Source organism: Mustela nivalis (assembly GCF_964662115.1).
Source record: "Mustela nivalis genome assembly, chromosome: X".
Taxonomy (NCBI): Eukaryota; Metazoa; Chordata; class Mammalia; order Carnivora; family Mustelidae; genus Mustela; species Mustela nivalis.
In genome coordinates, this window is record NC_139040.1 from 18327711 (window position 1) to 18352372 (window position 24662).

Genomic DNA, 24662 nt, shown 5'->3' on the forward strand with positions numbered 1-24662 from the left:
CAGTTTATTCAAGCTTCACCTCAGGATTTCAGACCGTGCTCTTGTGAAATAAAGAAAATCCCCAGGGGTTGCAAATGCTTTCTCTCTTTTTCTTTTCCTTTGAAGAAAGGAACTAGTTTCAGAGAGCTAGAGAGAGTCCAGTTGGATTTGATGTTGACCAAATAGACGAGATTGCCCAGATGCTATCGATCACCAGCGCGGCGCAGCACAAACGCCCTGCTGGGATGGGGGGGGCTGGGTGGGGGTGGGGGCCCCCAAGCGCTCGGCATCCAGCTGGAGAAAGCCCCTCTTCCTGTCACAGCTCCCACAGCACTCCAAGCCTGCTTGCAGCCCAACGGCCTCGCCGAGAATGCTACATTTAAAAGTACAGTTTTTGGATGATTCCCAGAAGATTTTTGTGGTTGATGTAAGTGGAAATCACATTGCTATTATTCCTTTATTATTCATTCAATAGTGGTCATTTGTGGACAGCCCATTAGCCGGCGATGTTATGTCTTCTTTAGGACCAAATGAAGGAGGACTGTGGTTTTTAGCTTTGGAAAAAGAAATCTGTGCTTAATATCACAGTGTAGCTTGTGTTTTCCCATTAACCTTTCTTCTAGAACAGGTTTTCTTTCCTCAAGGGACAACAACAGCGAGTTTGGAAGAGATGCTAAATATTTGTAAAAAGACAGAGCAGCAATAACTTATTCATCTTACCCTGAACGGTATTAGTGCTCACTGAAATAACTTGTGAGTCTCACCCCAGGAACATTTGTGGGGAGAAAAGTATGGTTGTGAGGGAAAGGAGAAGCCGAAGGCTACCCTCCTTTTCTGAAGGAAACCTGGGGGTTCGGCGGTGGGGGGGGGGGGTAGAATTATGCAGTCGTAATGAGAACTTCAGGAAGTAATGACAAGTATGAAGAGAAAAATAGGATAAGAGACTATTTAGTTTGATTTAGTACTTATAGTTCAGGGTTCTTAATATAATTCCTAGCTACGAGATGATTGCGTACAATTATACCTCATCTCTTCAAGGAAGAACAAATGTATTAAGCACATCATTTGGGGCTTGTCTTCCAGAATCTTAAGATTCGTACATTTTGATGTAAGGATTTATGTAGGAGCATTTTGAAATGTTCTGTGATTTTATTGGAACAAAAGATGCTATTTTGCTCTCATATTTATATTAGCTACTAACAAGGAACAAGCAGTTCATGTTCTTTGAAATTCGTACAAAACGCCGCTTGTTTTCTTTTATACACAAACTAACAACGGCTGTTGGGTGTGTGGGTAACCCATTTTTCAAATGAGTATTTCATTTTTATTTGAATCATGTGCTTCGTGGGTGATGACTTCATGGCCGTCTCTTCCTTTCACTTCTATTTGCAAAAGGCATTTCTAGGTCCACGGACCTGAATGATTTGTTTTTGTAGCACATAGCTTCCATTATAGGGATGAGGCATTTCCTAGTCTTTCTTGGAACTCTATTTAAAGGGTGGAAAATATCTTTTGAGTAGTTTATCCATTTGCAGGCTGGTGGTGTAGGCTCGTCGTGCTCCCGGACCTGAATGAGTGAGCTGGGAATTCAAAAGACATTGCTTTAGGCTAAGTTTTTAATAGAGATTTCAAGCGACTCAAAGAGAAATCTTTGACCAAAAATGACAGAAGAGCTTTCTGAATGTGTAGCTTAAATTCAGATCCAGTTAAATGAGAGGGGGGGGAGGGCGGGGGGCAGAGCACCAGAGCTTTATAAAATTCACCTTCTGGGGAACGGGAACCAGTAACAGCAACTGGAAGCCAGCCTGACTTTGCTTCGAGTCGGTCTGTCTCTTTCCAGCTGCGGCACATTGTGTTCCTTGGGAAGATAATGGGAGAGATTTGATACCCAGCAATTCGGGTGTCAGAGCATCTGATCCCTTCTGCCCTGGGAAGGCTCCTCTGTAAGTAGCAATCGTGGTGTCTCCCAGAGTGGCAAGAGCACTGACGGCAGTCCCACGGGCAGCTTCGTCCCGAGGGGCGTGGAACCTTAACTTAGCATCCGTTCGTCCAACACCGTCTTTTCTCCTTAACGACGGGAGACTGATGAGAAGGGGGCCGTAATGATGCTGACGATGATGGTGGGAATGACAGCATCAGTATGGAGTCACGAGTGGCTAACACTTGAAAATAGATAAAGCAATCTCGCCTCCATTAGTTCCCTGGACCCTCCATTCCACCCTGTGAGGGAGGGGAGGGGGAACGTTCATCTTTGCCCATTTTGCAAATTAACAGGTAAAGCCTCGGGAGCTGAAGTGACTTGTGCTAGATTACGCGGCAGATAAATGCAGAGTGGGGACTTCCAATGCAGAAGTCTTCTCCACTAGTTCATACACAGTGTTCTATCTGGAAGGCTCATCTGCCAGTAGCCTTCTAGTCCTGTATTACTGCTCATGCACAGTATTTATTTTCTATTACCCTCAAAGGTCATACCTACAGTGAGCCTTTTATGACAATTGTAAACCAATGAGTAGATCCTTCCTTCCTTACACATATTTGAGGAGTTATGAGAGAGAGTGGTTTCTAGAGGCCAGGAAGACCCTGGTGTGAATTTTTTTCATTGACTCAGAAGCTTAAAAAGGTCCCTCAGGGGCACCTGGTTGGCTGTCAGTGGAACATGCAACTCCTGATCTCGGGGTTATGAGTTCGAGCCCCACATGAGATGAAGAGATTACTTAAAAATAAAATCTTTTTAAAAAGTCCCTCAATCCTATTAATAATTCTTAAAATGCACCCCTGCACCATACGTTGGGAGACTTCAAGTGGGAAAAGGGGGGAAAAAGCAACCTAAACATCCTCTTTCATTAGTACTAATAAAATTTTTTAAAAGATTTTATGTATTAATTTGAAAGAGAGAGTGGAAGTGTGAGTGGGAGGAGGGGCAGAGAGAGAGAGAAAGGAGAGAGGCGCAGACTCCTTACTGAGCACAGACCACCCCCCCAATCATGACCTGAACTGAAATCAAGAGCCCGAAGCTTAAAGTCTGAGTGCCCCAGGTGTCCCCATTAGTACTAATATCTAAAACAGGTGAAGAAATGCTTGGACCTATAGTAAAGAGAACCATTAACAGTGACAGAAAGCCACGCAGAAGGGCTTTTGGTAGCAAAGTTGAAGTCTCAAGAGGCATGGATCAGTCCCGGGGAGAATTGTTCTTTAAGATGGAATTTAAGAAAAGAATTGGCTGCACGGGGGAAAAGAATGGTGTCTTGGGCACTGGTGTTGATTTTATAGAAAGTAGCATGGTAGAAATACAACAAGGATGCATGCTCAGGTAGAATAATGTCTCCCGGATGAGACTAACTGACATCCAGAACCCTCTGTTTTTTACTCCTACACCCCCCCCCCACAACATTATCTTGATATTTACAATTGGGATGCCAGTGGCACCATTTACAGTGGGACCGGGGACGCTAGGATCCCCCCTCAGTTACATCTGATGCCGAGTATCAGAAGAGTCCGATTTAAAGGAATCGGACCCGTGATGCTAATACCTGATGAGCTGATAGGGCAGCCATTTCCTCCAAGGCCCTGTCACTGAGACCTTCCAGTCACCCATTCATTCATTTAGTCTCTGTTCTGGACCCTGAGACAGCCTGGCTCTTCGAAGTTTCTTTGCATATCTATACTCTGAGGTTCTATGTGTTGATTTTATAGATGAACTCTCTGAAAATATTAGTCAAACTTTTCCTTTATGCATTTCCAAGAGTATTTGGGGCGATGCAGGGTAGATACAAGGTAGATACAGATACAATTCAGAATTGCTGGCATGTGCCTACTAAACTGTAATCCAATGAGGAAAAATGTGTTTAGTGATAAGAAACCTCATCTTACTTTTCAAGGTGTCATATTTATTTGATAAAATTGACCATTTTCAAATATCGACACCATCCCTAGTGTTGCACTGATCCTTCAATGACAGAGAAGGACTCGATCTACAGAATGATGATGGGAGCAGACAGTCAGGAGGAGAAATGAAACAAGGTCATTACTTTTTAAAAATAATTTCAGATTTTAGTGTAAATTCAGTTTTGCCTCTTCAACATGAGGACCAGGACTCTTCGTGAGAGAAAAAGGGAGGATGAGACCAAAGCTGAGGCCTTCTGAGCTTTCAGAAAAAGTAGAGGAGGTCAGGTGTCCAGCTCGAGGTTGAATCATCCCAACACCCACAGGTGCCAGGTGCCGTTGTGTCCTTGGAGGCTGACCTTCCTTTAAGCCTAATGTTTGTTTATCTCTGGGTTAGACCGTGAGTTTCAGGGTAAATAATCCCATCACCATATCTGACAAATTTCTGTCTGATACCTCCCCCACCTCCCTGCACCCCACTCCCTGAACCTGACACAGTTCTACCTTGGTAGAAGCATGGTGGAGGGGAAGAAAAGCTGTTGTTGGTGAATTTCCAAAAGCACACTTTGTTTCAATGGTTTCTAGAACCCAAAGTCCAAAGAAGAGGTCTGAAACCTCTCAGACCTTACATTTTACCCGATTGCTAAGTGACAGCATTGACCACTGCAGTGGGTACCTCGTGGCTTACCCAGGGAGAGAAGGTAATGAGTCTGCTTACCTCAATCCCTTGGGAACCCCTCAAAAGGCCACCGGGCCTCATTCTCTGGAAGAGGCAGAGGGGAGGCCGTGCCAGGACTAAGCACTGTTCAAGCTAAATAAGAAAGCAAAGAACTGTCCAGGAATTTTTTTTTTTTTTTGGTAATGGTATTTACCTTTGGTTGTTTGTCCAGGAGGTGGTTTTTCAACTTATAATGATGAGGAATCTTTTGTACCTCTGTCAACAGTTAGATGTTATATGTCAATAGACATGCCACCCCTTCTGAAGGCAAAGCTTTGCAAACTCCCAATGAGATGGAATTGCGCCAGTGTAAGTAGAATGTACCTGGATTTAGGGCTACAAGAACTGCATGGTTTTAGTGTGTAATCTTGGTCCAGTCACTTAACCCCTTAACTCCCTGAGCTGTTGTGAGAAGTCATAGAAATTATATAATGTGCATTTGGAATCTCATAAAACAGGGTAAATTAGACTCTGCCCCTTATAAGCTGTGTGGCCTTGGGCAAGTCACTTGGCCTATCTGAAACTGAGTTCTGTCAACTCTGAAAACTTGGACTGGGGCGCCCGGGTTGCTCAGTCAGTTAAGCAGCGGCCTTCAGCTCAGGTCATGACCTGAGGATCCTGGGCTCAAGACTCCTGTTGGGCTGCCTGATCGGCGGGGAGCCTGCTTCTCCCTCTCCCTCTGCCCTTCCCCCCTGATCGTGCTCACTCTCTACATGCTGGAGGTGCCAGGGAGAGTCTGGATGATAGTTTCAAGTTCAGTGGTGCCAATGTTAGTCAGCCTCTGTGCTAACCCATACTGCCCACTATCACAGTATTCCGGCCTGATAGGGAATGGTGGAGACCGGAAGGACGGATACAGAGATGCTAATGAGGTAGAATTTCTAGAAGCAAATGATGCTGGTCCGGATACAGGAGATGACCTTCAAATTCCTGCCTCAGGCCACCGGTTGCATGGGGGCCCCCATTCACCAAGATGAAGAACAGAATGAAAGGAGCATGTTTAGGGTGGGCAATAATGAGTTCTGTTTGGATTTATCGATGGCATTATGGAAAGAAAGAGTTCTGGTCCCAGCCCTGGCAGCCTTAAGCAGAGGAACGTCATGATCTCGGGGTGAGTCCCCTTAGCTCTCTGGGATAATCATAGCACCTACCTCATGAAGTCGCTGTGAAGACAAATGAAATGACCAGATTCCTGACCCAAAGTACAGAGTCAAAGCATGTTAATTCTGCACCCCCACCCCGCCCTTGCTTACAGACCTTTGGACTTCTACACTTGGCAAATCGACAGTGATCAGCCCTGATTTTACAGCCTACCTCCAGGCAAATAGCTCTTTCCCCAGGTCTGCCTTCCTCTGGGACTTCCTGGGGTTAATTTATCCCGCCTTTCTAGCAGTTTGCCCTTTGCTTAGTCAGCAGCCCCTGTGGGGGAGGGGATTTGCTCTTCCCCCTGGAACCATTAATCCTGGGAGGGTCCCGAAGAACTGTCTAGAGTTACCTAAAATAATGTTAGGCTTCCTTTAAGGAAGCAGATGGAAATTGCCAAACCCTTTGTGTTTACCTACATTTTAAATTAGTCTGTGGTCACTACTCATAGTAATGCTAAGGTAGTTAATCATGATAACAGTACCCCTGGCTAATAACCACAGATCTGATATATTCACAGCCTACATTGTACGTATGTTTTGCTTGGACTATCGCGTGTAATTTTTACACAAATCAACGAAGGAGCACTGTCTAGGGTAGTTATATAACTCTCTGTTGTAGTGGGTTTTCTCATCTGTAAAATGAGGATAACATTAGTTAGCCACTCCATAGGATTGCTACAAAGGTCGGATGAATTAATACACATGAAACACTTAGAACAACACCAGTAAGTGCTATAAAAGTGTTTGCCACACCAATGTCTTATGGAACCTGGCTCCAAATTTAGATGGTGAACACATGTACTGATATTTATGTCCAAGCAGGAGGAAGGTTTGGAATGAGGATAAGGCCTGGACTATTATTATAAAAATAATAAAAATCCCCAATTTACAAGCATGTAAAGTGAGGTACAGAGAGGTCAACTTAGGCAAGGTCACTGTGCTGTTTAAGTTCATGGGTGAGCCAGGGTTCAAGCCCCAGTCTGCGTAGCTTGAAAACCTTGGCTTGTCATTCTTTAGGTGGTAGGTTTACGGCTCAAGTGGAATCACTCTAGGTTTGGTTTAGGGCTCAAGTCGGGGTGGGGGGGGGGTCGCTGTAGGTGTGGTTTACAGCTCAAGTGGGGTCACTGTAGGAGTCGTGAAGCTTCCTGGTTTTCCAGAACCTCGTGATGTACCCTCTAGTTCCGAGCAGCCTGGCTCAGGCAGGCATTCCATCGGTGCCAGATGACAGACTGCCTGTCTCAACTCATACCACGCCATGCCTGTGCAAAGAACTCCGAGGAGCATCCAAACCACGTCAGAAAAACTATCCTGCAATCTTCATAGCATCCCAGCCTAGCCAATGGAGGCCGTTTCTTTGCCAGGGATTTATTTGTCATTACAGGGGCCCCAGCTGCCTGATGAATGCCTTTGTTTAAACTACTGAGTTTGCTTTGCCCCTCATAGCCTAAGGTTTGTTGATTCAGAGAATAAATTGAACTGAAAAAGAAAGAAAGTGCTTGTGCTTTGTCTGGCCCCGGGCCAGGCTGAGCAGCAGGCCAAGAGGGGTTTGGGTGCTGCCCCGCCCACTCCTTTAGGGGCCCCGGGCCTTCTGCTGTCACCTGGCTGCCAGCCTTCCCTCTAGATGCTCCATCTCAGAGAAGAGGCCTGAACTCAAGCCTCCCACCCCCTGCTGCTTGCTGCCGGGCCCCTCTCCCCGCATCCCTGCATCTGAGAGGAGGAGGGAACCTGAACTCCAAAGCGCTGGAGGCACTGGGGGCGGGAACTGGGAACTCTTTCTGGAGCTGGTGGGTGGTGGTTGGGTGCTCGTTCAAGTCTGCACTCGTGGGAATCTCTGCAAAGAGTTTCAGTGAGTTGGGGCTTTGCCACTCCACCTCTCATCCGGGTGCAAGGCCCGGCCCACCGTGTGCACCACCCTCGCCCCATCTCAGGGAGGACTAGCCTAGGCTTCCCGCCCCGCAGCTAAAGCCCTCTGGGGGCTTCTGTGAATGCAATGCTAAAGGGCAAGATTCCCCTGAATTCTGTAGGATTTTCTCTCTTTCTTTCAAATGCCCTTGACCGTGCAGTTGCATTATCGGCCTGTCACAAATCCGAACCTATTATGCGAATAAGAGCTCAGCCCTCACTGGCGCTTTAAGCCAAGGCTGTTGTCAATTGCACCCATAGCAATTCTTCGAATTGCCAGTGCCATCTGGGGAGCAGAACCACCTGTGAGGTGGCCTGACTGAGCCAGCAATTCCTTAAAAGGACCCGGGTCCTGTCATCCCAGCTGCTGAGAGCAGTGCTGGCCTTCGGGAGATGAAACACTTTTTCCCAGACTGTCAGATCTGGAAGAACATTCGGTTAGACCAGTTCTACCGTGGGAGAGATCCACCCTTAGCTGATCATTTGCACCTGGGGAGGTCCTGGGAGATTGGCCAATCAAGTGTCTAGGCGAGGCAGCACGGGGAAGATCTGCAAAGCTCAGGAAGAATGGAAGGTGACAGGCGTTCAGGGGGGCACTTCTCCGGGGGCTGTGGAACTCTCTGATGTAGAACTTGTCTGTTCTAAACACAGCTGCTCTGCAAAAGCTGCAATTATTTACCCCCACAGGATCTTATTCCAGCCCTCTTTGCTCTATTCCCTGTCTTCTCCTTTAACCACTTCCTCCTTCTCTTCGGGGTCCAAGGTGTGGGGCCAGAGAGGGGTGGTCTGTCTGGGTGAGCTGACCCCAGGCCCTGGAAGCAGTTAGGCGCGGCACCTCACCACTAATCGCCCGGCTTAGCTGTCTTAAACAAAAGGTCCTTTGTCCTCTGAGATTCGTTCTATGATTATGAAATTCACCTTTCAACAGACTTGAACAAAGACAAAGTTTCTCCAGAATTTTACACCAGAACGTTTTAAGTGATTGCAAGAGATCCATCACAAAGTTACTGTCAATTGCCTTTGGTGCTCTGAGATACCATTTCCTGACCTGTGTTCCAGGAATTTCCACTTACATTATGCCATTCAATTGTGAGTTAATAAGTGTGGTAAATAGGTATGATTACACGACTTCGTTCATTCATCAGTCAGTTGACAAGTTCTTAGGAGCCTTCCCTGCGTCCGTGCACCGTGTTGGCTACTGAGGATGCAGAGAAAAGTAAGAAATAGTGCCTGACCTCAAAGACTCATGGAAGAGCGAGAAATGCAAACAGGTACCCACACTACAGTGTGACATGTGCAAATGACAGCAGCAAGGATGGTGTTTGAATGGCACAAAAGAAGAGGGGCAACTAACCCAGACCAAAGTGTGAGTGTTGAGGGGTCAGTCAGAAAGGTTTCCTTGACGGAGATGATCTCTGTCTTAAGCCATCATGATTAGTACTAATTACTGCGCGATGGAGAGGGAGTTGGACTAGAGTTGAAGGTTGGTCCAGACAAAGGGAGAAACACAGGGAAAGGCCGGGGGAGGAGCTCAGTCTGACCCGATCCTGCAGCGGAGGGCAGAGGGTTCTCTGAGAGCCATGTGAGGCAGAGATGAGTTAGGAGAGAAAAGCATGAGCCAAGTCATACAAAGGGATGTTTCAAATGAAGAAACTAAGGTTCAACAAGGTTAAAAACGAGCCCAAGTTCAGACAACTGCAAGTAAGTACTTGTGTTGACTGTAGAGCCCCCCCCCCTCCTTTCCCTACAGCCTGCTGCCTCCAGACTTCCCAGCAGCAAGTCTGGGTTCGCAAAGTGCTTTCGCTGCTTTACCCAGCAAGGGCGACGCCGCCATGATCTTTTTCACGATTTGTATTTGTATTTCGGTATTTAATTAAAATCTGATACAGAAGTTAAACTCTCTAATATTTCACTGAAAGTCCCAGACAAGGTGGGATCGGGAGGGAGACAAACCACAAGAGACTCTTAATCTCACAAAACAAACTGAGGGTTGCGGGGTGAGGGGAGGGAGTGGGGGAGAGGGGGGTGGGGGTGATGGACATTGGGGAGGGTATGTGCTATGGTCAGTGCTGTGAAGTGTGTAAACCTGGCGATTCACAGACCTGTACCCCTGGGGCTACTAATATATTATATATTAATAAAAATAATTAATTAAAAAAAGAAACTCTCAGACAAAAATAAGACAAACAGCCAACAAGGCAACCTAAATAAGCTGAGGAACTCTACTGCTGGATAAACGTCTCCTAAGGAATGATTAAGGTTGTGTTCCAAGATGGAGGTACATCATTGGAGTGTTTGCAATAGCTAACAGGAGGAAACGATGTATGTGTCCATCATGTAGGTGGTTTCCTATACAGTAACTAAGGATGGTATTCAGTTTTTTTATATAAGATTTTAGTTTTAAATAATCTCTACACCCAATGTGGGGCTCGAATTCACAACACAAAGATCAAGAGTTACATGCTCTACCAAGCGAGGCAGCCAGGCGCCCCTACTAATGATGATATTTATAATATAATGCTAACTTTTTAAAAATCTAGTGACCAGAAAGTGTTATTATATCACGTGAATTGGGAATTATCTGGAAAGCTTTACCCTAAGGTCCTACTACTGTCTGTCTTTTGATGGATGAGATTATAAATACTTTATTTCTTCCTCTAGCTTTTCTGCTTCTTTTTTACCCTGCTTTTTAAATGAGCATATTTTGATTCTGAATGGGGGTGGAGAAGAACCCTCAAAAACAATGAAAAGGGGGACGCCTGGGTGGCTCAGTGGGTTAAAGCCTCTGCCTTCAGCTCAGGTCATGATCCCAGTGTCCTGGGATCGAGCCCCACATCAGGTTCGCTGCTCCATGCAGGGCCTGCTTCCTCCTCTCTCTCTGCCTGCCTCTCTGCCTACTTGTGATCTCTGTCTGTCAAATGAATAAAATCTTTAAAAAAAAAAAAAAAAAACCAATGAAAAGAGGGTGCCTGGGGGCTCAGTTAAGTGTCTGACTCTTGATCCCAGCTCAGGTCTTGATCTCAGGATGGTGAATTCAAGTCCCACGTTGGGCCCAGCGCGGATCCCACTTAAAAAGAAAACAATGAAAGAAACTTCATTTCTATAATAATGGTGCTGTATGAGGTCCATTTCCCTCATAAGCAATCAAATTAGGGATTTTCTTTCAAAATGGCTGGGTCACATGTTCCAATCTGCTCACACCCACACCTGCCTCAAAGTATCAACCCCATTGCCAGTAGTCCACAGTTACTACTCAACTCCTTTCCAATCTAAAAAGTAATCATAAAAGCTAATACACATCACAAGAACATTTATTATGTACTAGGCACTAGTATCAGTATTTTACACATATTAGCTCATTGAAATCCCCATTTGACAGATGAGCAATCTGGGCAGAGAAGTATAGTGAGTGGTTGAAACAGAATTTGCACGGGAACTCTGGGTTAAGAACTCATTCAGTTGACCACCATATCCAGTCTCTACAGCTTGTCTTTCAGGAGTCACTGTGTTGGTGTTATCTTGGTATTGATGCCTCCTCAGTGGTTAGGGCTTGTGTGTGTGCTCGGAGAGGTGATGCAGAAAACCAGCTCAGCAGCTTCAGGGGAAACTGACTTGGGGTAAGCAGGACCTGACATAGCTATCAGGGGCTTTCGTGGGACAGATGGACAATGGAAACAGTTCTCACAAATGGACAGGGTTAGAGAGACAAGGTTTAGGGTGTCTGAGAATTACATGAGGCAATCAGGATAGGTCGTTCTTTGGGGCTCAGTGTTGTGGGGGGTATCCTTCCAAAAGGGCACCATTAGTTGTCTTAATCTGGTGAAGTCAGAGACTGTCTGTAGTATATGGTCAGCACCAGCCTGGAAACATAGTAGATGCTCAAAAACTATCCGCTGAAGCAATGAAAGAATGAATTGTCTTCTTGTTCTCCGCTGCCAGGCAGCTAATCCCTGCTCCGATGAGCTCACTGATCAAATGTCAGGTAAGAAAACCTTCTAGGAAATCAAGTCTTAAGTCAGGGGGGATGTGGAACAAACCTTTCATATACTACAGTAACAAAATTTCCCTGGACTAAACCTGCACCCAGGTAAAACCATGTGGTCACGGGAAACCGTCACTGACTGCCAGAGATGAGAAATGCTATGATTGGGCTTCCCCAAAGTTCAACAAAGGAGAGGTCGTGTCCTCTCCTGATAGCCTGCATAAGCTCTCCAAGTCTGTTTGGAGATGCCACCAACATGCCTGTTCGATTCCACATTTGTAGGAATGTGGGGTAGAGCCTCCTCAGCCGGGACGAGCAGATGTCAAGTTCAACATTCAGAAAGGAGGAGTATTTTTGGTTTTGATTTATAAACATCAATGAGTCAACTTCACCAGATCCTTCTGCACAGATAATCACACCTAAGAAATAAGGAGCAAGATATGGGAGTGTGGGGTTTGGGATTGTGCAACTAATTTTAAGACCCAAAGGTTAATATCTCTTGGGACCCCCGTTTCCCACTGAGGATGGCTCGTGACAATTCCTGCCGCTACTTCCTTCCCAGCTTCCCCCAGTTCTACATTTTGCAAGTGAAACCATGCTTTGTCTTTCTTTCTTGAATGCTGGAACTTTAGAGGTCCAGTAGTTAAAAATATATATGAATGCAAATTGTTCCGGGCTTGGCCGTGCTTGTCCCTGCGTGCAGTAAGAGAATCCCAGACAACCGCTTTGAGTTAGGCTGCACATCCCAACGACAACAGATCTGCCATATTGAAATAGCCCGGAGGAGGGAGGATGGCAGAGGTCTGCAAACCTGGTATCAGCCCCCGACTAAGTCCGACTGAGAAGAATATGTAACCACCAGGCTTTGGGTTGGCAGAGCCCAGGTTGCCGCAAGACCCACATGTATGGGTGAGTCAGCACTCAGGACTTGGATGGCTATACGCAGGGTAGACTAGCAGGAAAGGAGCAGAATGCAGCCCGCAGGCCCAGGAGTTCGGTGATACCGCTAAGCCACGGGCTCAGCAAATCTCACCTGTGTGCATGATGCAAGGTGAAGATCAAGCAAGTGGGGGGCGGAGCCTGGTGGAACCGAGCCAGCAGCAAACGGGCAGCAGCCCAAGTCAGAGACTAGGCGAGTGAGGGTCAGGAACTCAGACAGACGTCTAAGTAGGGAAAGAGGAACAAAACCTTGAGGGTGGAGCTTGGCAAGAGGCCAAGTTGGGTCTGAGTCAGGAGCCCCTTACTTGCTTCTTGCTGCAGGGTAGAGCTGGTCTCTTGGTGTCGTCCGCAGGTGTCGAAAACGCCAGCACACCTGGCTAACGTGGGGGTGTTGACGGGGTGTGGGAATGAGACACTCGGTGGCAGGGAAATTAGCCTGAGTGATAGTTCATATGACCTCACGTCTTGCTAATCAGTTAAAAGCCCTTAGAAATTCATTATTATTTTTCCACTTTCACATCCAGCTTTAATACGTGATAAGACATACATTCGTTATGGAAAGATTGGAAAATTCTGGCAACAAAAAGAAAAAAGTAAAATCCCAATAAAACTCCACCGCCTAGATTTTTAACATTTTGGTATATATTTTATACACTGATCTACTATGTTCTTAGGAATCCCCAAACTTCACATGCGCCTCCCCCACTCCATTTAGTTTGGCAGACTTTTCTGAATATATTTTTAAAAGATTCTCTGTTCAGACAGCACAGCTTCTCCACAGTAACCTTAATACGTTGTGTTTCATGGCCTCTTATTAAGTAGATGTTTTAAAAGGCATTATTCTTTAATGGCTTCTTTATAGAGTTTCTGTGACATTCACAACCTGTCAGAACAGAGTGGCTTCCAACCAGTTCAGAGCCCCGCTGGGCGACATACTGAGCACTCTTTCTAAAGGCAATAAAACTAATTCAAGGAAGGAAGAGACAGAAATGGAGAGACGTTGGAGTTGTAAGCAGCACAGAAACAGGAGTCAACAGTACAGTCAAAAGGTGAGAAAAGATGAGGTTAGGAGAAAAGAGTGACCATGAAAGGGAAGAGTGGATCAAAGGAAGGCGTTTTGGGTGTTTATCTCTTTCTTGTCCTCCATGGACAGCCTGGTGTAATGCAATGGGCTCTGCTTTTATTTTTTTTTTTTTAAGATTTTATTTATTTACTTTAGAGAGAAAGAGAGAGCACATGGTCAGGGGGGAGGGATAGAGGGAGAGGAAAAGCAGACTCCCTGCTGAGCAGGGAGCTGGATGTGGGATTCGATCCCAGGACCTGGAGATCATGACCTAAGCCAAAGGCAGACACTTAACCAACTGGGTCACCCAGGTGCCCCCAACCCCAGTTTTGCTTTTAACCTGCTGAAAGCCCTTGGGCGAGTCTCTTCCTTGCTCTAGATCCAAATCTCCTCACTTAGAAAACGAAGGGGCCAGACTACATGACATCTGATGGTCTCTCTTGTGCCCTGCGTGTCCCGTATTGCTGCATACATACAGAATGTTTTATCGAATTCAGATTTAAAGAAAACTCCTGCTAGCATTTGGAACTGGTTGTGCATCACACACACCACACGGGTTTAGTGCTAAAGCATTACATGGAAACAAACAATTATCATTGTTTTAATTACCCGGAGTAGCTAGCATTTTCGACAAGACTTGGGAGCACTGTCTTGAGAACGCTATTATTACCCTGTCACTTTTCAACAGCCTTTCCAACATAGGCATGGTAATAACAGTGTCCCAGGAGTGGGGGCAAGATTGCTATTAGAGTGGTACTCTTGGTTTTTTTTTTTTTTCTTTTTATTCCTTTAGTACGAAGGCTAACTCTGAGCAATGAGACACCATCCAGCAAAGAGTGTGAATCAGTTGCAACCTGTCTAGATCATTGCCAGGCCTCCGTAAGGCCTCAGGCAATAACACCAACCATTTTCTGGTAGCTTCAAAAAGGTGTCTGCCAGAAAGTATCTATCAGGTACTAGACTAGCTCTCTGTCTCCAGAGTTCTCTCCCGAACTTGGTTTGGTCAGTATCAATACGGCCGGTAAAGAGGGCGGCAGTCAGGCGGCCACTCACTTTGATTCTCCTTGATTCTCCCGGACTGCTCCCTGCCGGGGCCGCCACGTGGGCTGGCAATCTTTCTGAGCACTTAATCTTAAACAACGTTGAGCGCCCATCTATCATACACGCAGTACTCTGAACTGCCTTGTGTTCTCAGAAATGAAACAAAACCCAGTTGTAGCTTGGTGTGAAGGTCACACATGCACAAGCAAATACAAGGGGCGTTCTCTCCGTTTAGCCCCACCAGGAAATCGTAAGTACCCAGTTAAACTGTGCTTCCCTCCGGGGTTTATAGCTGAGCCTCTGTGCTCCTTGCAAGAGGCCTTGGTTGACTTCCTACTTATTCTCTGCTCTTTGATGTGTCTAACTGCACCTTGCTCTCCACCGGATGCCTGCAGAGAGGGCTCCGTTTTAGAATGAATGGCTGCTACCTGGAAATCAGCCTCTCAGTGGTTCTTTCTTTTTACCAGGAGTTCAACCCCCCACAGAAGGGTTACAGCATAGCCAATCATTTCTTCTGCCTTGCCCTGAAGGAGCTCCATTTCCTAGGTTCCTGGGGAGTTTACCTAGTGCATACTCTGAAATCATGTTCAATTTCTTTCTTAGAAAACTGGTTGCGTCTGACTCCATGGGTAAATGTATGAGACATGGGCTTATCTGTTTTATTTTATTTTTTATTTTTTGCAACTTCAGGTTATTTGCATTTTTAAAAAAGGTTTTATTTATTTGACAGAAAGATAGACCCAGAGATCTTGACCTGAGTGGAAAGCAGAAGCTTAACTGACTGAGCCACCCAGTCACCCCAGGATATTTTCAGTTTTAATGAAAAGTGAAACAGCCTTTTAAAAGGGGCCACCTCAGGGTTTAATCCCTAAGGGGTTCTGAGATTTTTTTGGATATAGCCTGTGCATGACAGGGAAACAAAAAGATTTACCTCTGGAGGGACCCACACTCTCTGTAAATGAGATGTATGCCTGTTGCTGTTTATAAACAAAGAGCTAGACTGAGGTGAAGGAGGGTTTTCCATCATTGAAACTAAACCAGCGTCACTGAAAACATTCTAGCCCTGGATCTGTAGCAAATGGTACCCAAGTCCAGAAGTATCTCCAGACTATTCTACTCAGTACAAATCAGATACTCTTACTAGAGTGCCTTTGTGGTTCTGGGTTCTGAAATGCCATTCGGAGTTCGGTACATGAAGAGGAAAAGGAGAGATGGAAATTAGCCATCAGGTTGGCCAGAAGGGACTAGCTCACAGTCGTCTACATAAAGATGCCGAGTGGCAATGTGCCTATCCTATCCTGGACAGACCTGATTCTCAGCCAGTTACAGAGCGGGTGACTGGGGTAAGTTGCAAATGGGATAATACATGAGAAAGCTCTCAGGTGCATCATAAAAGACCAGGAAAAAAAATTTCCAAGTGGATGACTTTAGAAGGAATCAGTGCGAACATCAGAAACAGAGTGTCAAGGTCACCTGGGTGGCTCAGTGGGTTAAGCATCTGCCTTTGGCTCTGGTCATGATGCCAGGGTCCTGGGATCGAGCTTCGCATTAGGCTCCCTGCTCAGCGAGGAGCCTGCTTCTCCCTTTACCTCTGTGTGCCGCTCCCTCTGCTTGTGCTCTCTCTGTCAAATAAAGAAGTAAAATCTTTTAAAAGAGAGAGAGAGACGGAGTGTCAAGAAGATATTTTGTAAGTGTACATCGGCAGAAAACTTGGGTATGACAAACCATGATTTTCTTTCCAGACTGACGCACAGGGTAGGGAGTGTCCAAGGAGGGGCTCAAGTATGTGCAGACATTGGTGAGGAATGTTCCAAGCATCCCCACTCTCAGATAGGTGGGTCTGGGAAGAATTCAGTGGCAAGGAGTGGTGGGAAGTGAGGGAGGCAAGCTTCTGGGGGGGGGGCGGTAGCCCCTTGTTGTGCATGTGGTCGGTGAGGCACCCAGCAAAGAAACAGATGTCAGGAAAGAGCAGGGTGATGCAGAAGGGCGAATAAAAGGCAGCAGAAGCACGGCCATGGTTGATGCAAACTCTGGCCCTGGCCGAGAGCAAAAGGGGGGCAAGTGAAGGGAACACCAGGACCTCCAGGCCTCTCACTCTCCCTTACCTCCCCAGCCCCACTGCACTGGCCGTGGACGCGTGTCTCATACCTCACCTCCTTGGCTGCCAAAGTCCAGGCCACCATCTCTCTTCTCTCATCCAAGCTGTGGAAGGAGCCCCCACCCCGGCTCCGCCTGTTGCCTCTTTTGCCCCCCACTCCCTCTGTTCCTTACACCCTCATCCTGCAAGGTGTTGGTAACAGAGCAGCAGAAGGACCAGTCTCACCTGGGAAATTGCGAGAAGTGCAGATTCTCAGGCCCCTCCTCCCACCCATCGAATCGCAATCTGTATTTTAACAAGATCCCCAGGTGATTCATATGCACTTTACAGTTTGGGAGCCTCTGCCCTAACCACTGTCCAGACGGTGTTCCGGAAACCTAGCTCTGACCATGTCAATTTCCACTTAAAGTCATTCAGCGATCCCCACCTTGAGCCTCGCCTTCCGGTTTATGGCTCCCCTGGCACAAAAGGCCCATCTTGGTAAGGCTCCCACCCACTTTTCCAGTCCCCGTGTCTCAATTTCTCCTTTCCGAACACCTCACTGCTAACAGTTTCGTTCACACCAGGCTTTCTAGGCTCTGCCTCTGACATCCTTCTCTTATCCTCCAACTCTTGCTTTCTGTCTTGGGTTAGGTGTCCACTCCAATCGGAATCCATCATGCTATGCCCTTTCCCATCTTTCTGGGTTAGGGGCCCATTGGATGTGATCTTTTATTACCCTCTGCTTACATACTGCCACAAGGGCAGTTAGCCCCAGCTACTGCGATTACCTGTTGAAGTGCCTGACTGGCCTGCTAGCCTGTTCTGTATTCCTTCATGGTAATGCCTGTGTCCAGTTCACCCCAGGATCCCTGGAGCCCCATAAAGTACCTGGCACAGAGCAGGTGCTCAGTAATGTGTGTTACATTGACAAGACGGGAGAAAGGTCACAAAAGAATAAAGGCATACATAAAATGACCAAGGTAAGGGCATGAGAAATAAGCCCGGAGTTGGGGCCAGGGGAAGGGGGATGATTACAATAGAAAAAAAAAAAAAAGAATTGGATAAAGAGACTAGAGAATGGAGAAAAACATGCTAAAGGGGAGGTGAGGGATTAGCTTTTAGAGGGTTTATTAAGGAGAAGGCTAAGACTGATGAAGGCATTCTCTTCCTGTCTTTTTTTTTTTTTTTTTTTTTTTTGCGAGGCTGTTCTGTGGAGTCAGAGGGTAAACAGGCCCCAAAGGCAACTCATTCACTTGCCAACGAAGGTCTGATCCACTGGCACTGGCCTCTATGACACCTACATTTACGTGGGTGATCCTTAATATTCCAGATCTTGAATATTCAGTGCCACCCTCATCAAACCAGACCCCTTGGGGGGCACCTGGGTGGCTCAGTTGGCTAAGTAACTGTCTTCTGCTCAGGTCATGATCTCAAGATCCTGGGAGTGAGTCCCGCATCAGGCTCCCTGCTCAGCGGGGAGTCTGCTTCTCCCTCTGACCCTCTCCCCCTCTCATGCTCTCTCTCTCTTTCTCCCTCTGTCTCTCTTCCAAGTAAATAAATAAAATATTAAGACCAAAAAACCCAGACCCCTTGGGTGATCCAGATTCTAACAGCTAGGTGGCCATCCACCAGGCTTCGTCCAGGACGATCCTGGTTTGCAGCTATTGTGACGATATAACAATTAGTAGCCCTGTCAACCCTTAAGAGTGTGCCAGTTTGGACGACGGTCCTCCGACACTTAACACTTCTTTTTGAGCTCTTCGCACGGCCCTGACATTATGTAAAGCACTCAATGTCAATATTCTCATAAAATGCTCTCTATGAATCTTTAAAAATTGAGAGGCGATTCACATGCCATAAGAGTCATCCTTTTAAAGTGTACGATTCGGTGGTTTTTAGTAGACTCACTGTGTCGTGCAAATATCACAACTACCTAATTCTGGAGTATTTCCATCCTTCCCAAAAGAAACCCCATCCTAATGAGCAGTCATTCCCCATTCCACCCCCCCCACCCCAGTCTCTATGGATTTGCCTGTTCTGGACATTTCCTATAAATGGAATCATAGAACATATGGCCTTTTGTGTTTGGCTTCTGACAATCCTATTTTACAATTAAGGAAATTGAAATTCAGAGAGATGAAATAGCCTGTCGGAGATCGTCCCTCCAGCAGGTAGAGGGCAGAGCTAGGGCTGGCCGCTCCAGGGCCCACATTCTTAGCCACCTCCTTGTATTTATTACAGGTGCTCAGCACAGTCTTGGAACTCTGTTTTGGCCTTCTGTAACCGGGCACATTCTTTCCCAAATGCCTCATAAATCTCCGTTATTTGAGAGTGGATTTAATGTTCGGAGAGAGCCAAAGTCATAAAGAGTGGATCTGGTAACTAAAGTGGGCCCTCCAGCCTCCAGCTGGGTCAAGGCTATGGACAGAATCGTGTCCCACCCAAATGTGTCTGTTGAGTCCCTAACCCCAATGGGACTACTGTGGTCCTGTTTGGAGATAAGACTTTAAGGAAGTAATTAAGGTTAAATAGGATCATAAGGATGGGGTCCAGATCCAATGGGTCTGGTGGTCAGAGGAGTAGGAGGAGGAGGAGGAGGGGGAGGGGAAAGAAGGGGAGGGGAGGAGGAGGGAGGGGGAGCAGTAGAGGGGGAGGGGGGCGGGGAGGGGACAGTTACCTTTCCGTTAGGTGAGGACACAGCAAGAAGGCAGCCATCTGCAAGCCAGGAAGAGAGGTCGCCCAGAACCCCTACCATACTGGTACTCTAATCTCAAACTTCTCGCCTTCAGAACTAAATGAGAAATAAATGTTTGTTGTTTAAGCCATCCAGTCTATGGTGTTTTGTGATGGCAGCCAGATCTAATCCAGTCATATTTGGGGATAAAAGTAAGACATAACCATAGAGTCAGGAGAATGAGTGATAACCATCTGTGACTTCAAGAACAATTTCCTGCGGGGAACATGAGAAATATTTTGAATGTGGGAATCAGCCCTGGAAACAGGAAAAGCATCTTCTATAAGACTTTTTGTACGGCACTACACTTTTAGATTTTATGCTGTCTATTGCATCTTTCTGAAAAATGTAACAACTATAAGGAAAACGTGAAAATAATTGATTATGCTAGTGTTAAAAATATGCTGTATTCGGTTCCAGTTCATTCTTTTCCAAAACCTTAATGACAGTGTATATTTTTTTAAAGTACACATTCAGGTGTAAAAACATTAGACTCTACTTTACCTAATGTCGTCAAAGGTGATTGTTGGTCAGTTAATCAACAAAATTTGTTAAAGCAGAAAATCATAAATACACACACACAAACACCTTAAACTTCTATTTTTTAAAGATTTTATTTTTTTAAAGTAATCTCCACATGCAACAGGGGACTCAAACCCACAACCCTGAGATCAAGACTCTCGTGCTCTGCCAATCGAGCCAGCCAGGTGCCCCTTAAAATTCTAATTTTGACATAAAACATATACATCATTATTCATTTGCCAATCTTTTGCTCAAGGGTCAAAGTTTTTTGAGTAAGGACTTCTGATTCCTTTTGTCTTTCTTCTATACACCACACCCATGATGCATCCTCTATGATTTCCAGCGTTTGCTTATTTAGCGTGGAGAAAGAATGTGGATGTTTGCAAAGCATTTTGAGTACAGAATCTTTCCGGTATTTTCTTCCCCATATTTTACTGCTGTCATATCTAAAGCTAATTTGACGGCACAGTTTTGGGGATTCCCCTCTATTGAGTCTTTGCAAAGTGATGAACTTAGTTTTTATAGAAACAATGCTTGCTTTTAGAAAACAATTTAATGATTCTCTGGGTCCATGCAATTTAATGGTGTGATTACATTAACAAGTAGAATTCTCAAAAATGCTTTCAAGAAAACAATTATTATTGAGCATGGAACTCAACTGATGGGTGCAGAAGTACACAACCTTTAGAGTAGCCTACTGGTCATGGGCTTTCATCATGACATAGGGTCCTGTCAGTGTTTTGTTTTTTTTCTTTTCTTTTTTTTTTTTTAAAGATTTTATTTATTTATTTGACAGAGAGAGATCACAAGTAGGCAGAGAGGCAGGCAGAGAGAGAGAGAGAGGAGGAAACAGGCTCCCTGCTGAGCAGAGAGCCCAATGCGGGACTCGATCGCAGGATCCTGAGATCATGACCTGAGCCGAAGGCAGCGGCTTAACCCACTGAGCCACCCAGGCGCCCCAGTGTTTTTTTTTAAACATTTTTTTAATTTATTTGACACACACAGAGAGAGAGATCATAAGTAAGCAGAATTGCAGGCGGAGAGAGAGGGGGAAGCAGACTCCCTGCTGAGCAGAGAGCCCGATGTGGGGCTCGATCCCAGGACCCTGGGATCATGACCTGGTCCGAAGGCAGAGGCTTATCCCACTGAGCCACCCAGGCACCCCTCCTGTCAGTGTTTTAAAGGGGGAATGTACGGGTGTCTGGCTGGCTCAGTCAGTGGAGCATGGGACTCTAGATCTCAGGATTGTGGGTTCAAGTCCCATGTTGGGTGTAGAGATTACTTAAAAATAAAAGCTTAAAAATAAGTAAAGAGGGAATGTAAAACATTCTGAGTGCATCACTGAGTGCTCGTTAAAAACGTATCGAGAGGGGGCGCCTGGGTGGCTCAGTGGGTTAAGCCGCTGCCTTCGGCTCAGGTCATGATCTTGGGGTCCTGGGATCGAGTCCCGCATCGGGCTCTCTGCTCAGCGGGGAGCCTGCTTCCTTCTCTCGCTCTCTCTCTGCCTGCCTCTCAGTGTACTTGTGATTTCTCTCTGTCAAATAAATAAATAAAATCTTTAAAAAAAAAAAACGTATCGAGATATTCACAGAGTAAAAAGTTAAAATTCCCCTTTAATCTATCCTCCCTCCATTTACTGTGTATCTTTCCAGACTCTCCTATGCATTTATCTATATATGTGCATTGCTTAAGTCGTATGATGTGCTGGGCACTGTACTAAAGGCTTTGATGTGAATTATCTTGTTTAATTCTCACAAGTCTATGGGATAATACTCCTATTATCTCCATTTTACAGATGAGTTAACTGAGGCTCAGAAAGAGTCAGTAATTTGCCCTAGGTCACATAGTGACTAATTTGTTCTTCCTCCTGAAAGAGCTGTCTTACTGATGCATAGGAATCAAGTTAATCGTTTGGCTCCGTCCATTTATTCAGCAAATATTTATTGAACATCCGCTCTTTACCAGGCATTGTACGTACTGCCGGGTATTCAAACACATGGCCTGTGTCTTCAGGTACCTGGAAAAGGCAGGTCAATCTGTGAGCTAAAAGATTTTCCCCAATTCATCCAGTTAGTAAGTGGGTAGAGCAGGATTACAATTCGGGTTTGAGTTAACAAATTGTTATATGACAGGTCTAGCTGCCGAAAGGCTGTGGGAGATTGTTTTGTATGGGAAACCACCTTGAATATTTGTTGTGCCCATGAGAAAAGGAATTTGGAGCCCCCAGAAATCGTTATGAGTAAAACACAGTTTGTAAATTGGAGATTATAGATAGAAGTTCTAAAAAGTTCTAAATTATATATATATATAATATATAAAAATATATATAAGTATTATATCTATAGATATAGATACAATACTTGAACAACACAAGAGTTACACTGTTGAAAATCCATGCATAACTTTTGACTCCTCCAAAACTTAACTACTAATAGTCTACTGTTGACTAGAAGCTTTACCAATAACACAATGCAGATTTTGTATGTTCTGTGCTGTGTGTGTGTGTGTGTGCGTAATTTTTTTTTTTTTTAAGACAAACGCTGTTCTACTAAAATCAGGGGAGAAGGTTAAACAAGATTCAGGATTGTAGTTCCAATTCCTTGAGTGGGAGGACTGGTAGTAAAGACTTTAGATCGACGAAAGAACTGGGTTAGAATGTTGACAATGTCAGCTTAAAGAAGAACTTGCAATAGAAAAGAGAATCAGAAGTCCAGAAAGGGAAAAAAGAAAAAAGTCTTGAAAAGTTGCGTGTAAAGAGTTATTATGAGAAAAATAATCGCAACGTAAAAATCACAGAATTGGATTGTAACGGTTAAACAATATTAAAGTCTGCACGCTGAGACAGAACCAAGAGCTTGCCTATTATGCAACACGTTCCACAAGGCTGGCCAATTTCGAAGTACATTATGGAGGGCTGAAGGGAAATGCCTCTCCCGAGGTGGGGGTTGAGAGCCCCAGCCACGTGAGCACTGACCTCCAAATGCATTATTGCCAAAGGCTTTTAGAGCCAGTTGGCAACATGTGCAGGGACAGAAGAATCAGGAGATTATTCTTATAAACATGGTATGGGAATCTTATGGAAGAGAGTAAAAAGGAAGCCTTGACTGGCATCCTTACAAGAGGGCTATATATTCTTTGTGACAGCAAAAACCTTTAAATATACAAACACATGGAATGTGGCAGCCTTGATGGGGAGGATTAAATACTTCAATGGAAAAAAAAGAATCCAAAAATGAGGAGGAGAAAGGAAAATCTTGAGTTTTTTAAATTGTTTGCAAAGAAACTGGAGTCTGTGACGGAATTTGGTCCTCATGACTGAAATGTTTCCTTGGTGTCGGAAAAAGTATTGCTGTCGTATCTCTCTTTAGAAATTCTTCTTCTTCTTTTTTTTCTCATAATAAAAATCCCATGGCAGCTCCTTGTCTGGACGACTTTAAAAATAGGAGCGATTTCATCTGTCTGGAATGGTCTGTGTCAGCATTTGCCCTAGGCAAGGTTGCCACATAGGCAAAAACTCCCCCTTCCCTCCTCCCTCCCAGACGCCCCCTCCTCCACCGCCCCCCAAGGCCTTTCACGCCCTTGTGTTCCACCCCCAACTCTGTGTGGGCTGACCCCCCTCTCCAGGACCGCAGCTCCAATGTGACCTCGAACATAAAAATCCAAGTGCCCCCCCCCCGGGGGGGGGGCTCTGTCCAGGTGCTGGGGATGCAGTAGGTGTCGCCCCTGGCGGCCTCTTTGCATTTCAAAATAGGACCCTGGTTAACCCACGTGCCTGTTGAGTCCGTGCAGCTTTGGGGGGTGAAACCAAGCGGAGCGAGGTCCAGGGGAGAAGGAAGGATATTTGGTCACTGGGGGAAGAGAGTGGGGTAGGCCACCTTCCTGGAAGCTATTAAATCCCAGATGTGGTCCCCCTGCTCAGCGTGGCACTGCCTGGGGGGAGAGGGTAGGGGGTCGGAGGGGGGTGGCCAGACTCTCTGACCTCTCAAGGTTGCCGTGAGTTCTACGGGTCGGTGATTTCCAGCTACATTTCCCTTCGCCCGGCTTCCTGAGCAGCACCATGGGCACTGCGTGACTTGGCTTTAACTAGGGGTTTTCAGTGGCGTGTCTCTGCACCCATCCACCAGGGCCCAATTTTCCCATCACAGTCCTCCTTGCAACAGCCACCCTCGGGTTCAGCTCTGATGGTGGCTGGAGATCAGTCTGGAATGGTCTGATGCTCCGCTTAAAGCTGTGCTACGCTTAAAGAGATTTGCAAAGAGATCTTCAAAGCTCCTGTTCTCAGAGAAACCTGGGAAAGGGGCTCTTTTGTGCTCACAAGTCTGCGGGCTTTAGGGGAGGAAACATGATGTGTGGCGTTATGGGAACGAATGGCTGGGAGATGTGGTGGGAAAAGCTGCAAAGTGAAGTCTGCTCAAGGAGCTCCCATGCGTCACTGGGTCAGTTTCACGTCAGAGCAACAGACATTCAAGAGTCCCTACTAGGTGCCAGGCTCTGAGTTAGACGTGGTGAGTCACAGGAGAAATGAAGCGAGGTCCCTTCTCTGAAGGGACTCAGTCCAATGGGGAAGACACACATCCTGAGTTGAGAGTGTCACGTGTGAGGCAAGCGAGGGTGCTTGGGAGCACAGAGGTTGCCCTTGTCTCAACCTGTCGCCGATAGGATCAGGGCAAGTTCT

The 24662-nt window shown here is 45.9% G+C and overlaps 1 protein-coding gene across 3 annotated transcripts in view; it reads left to right on the forward strand.

The window, feature by feature from the left end:
- The first annotated feature begins 334 nt into the window (after nt 1-334).
- FRMD7 (FERM domain containing 7) overlaps nt 335-24662 on the forward strand; it is a 48287-nt gene continuing 23959 nt past the window's right edge. Inside the window, exon 1 of one of the 3 annotated variants that reach the window (XM_082717685.1) lies at nt 335-406. In XM_082717685.1, the coding sequence (XP_082573811.1) occupies nt 350-406 (57 nt within the window). In that variant the 5' untranslated portion in view covers nt 335-349. Of the gene's footprint in view, nt 407-24194; nt 24424-24662 lie in introns of those variants that run through there. The other 2 variants (XM_082717680.1, XM_082717679.1) reach the window with 2 other exon arrangements.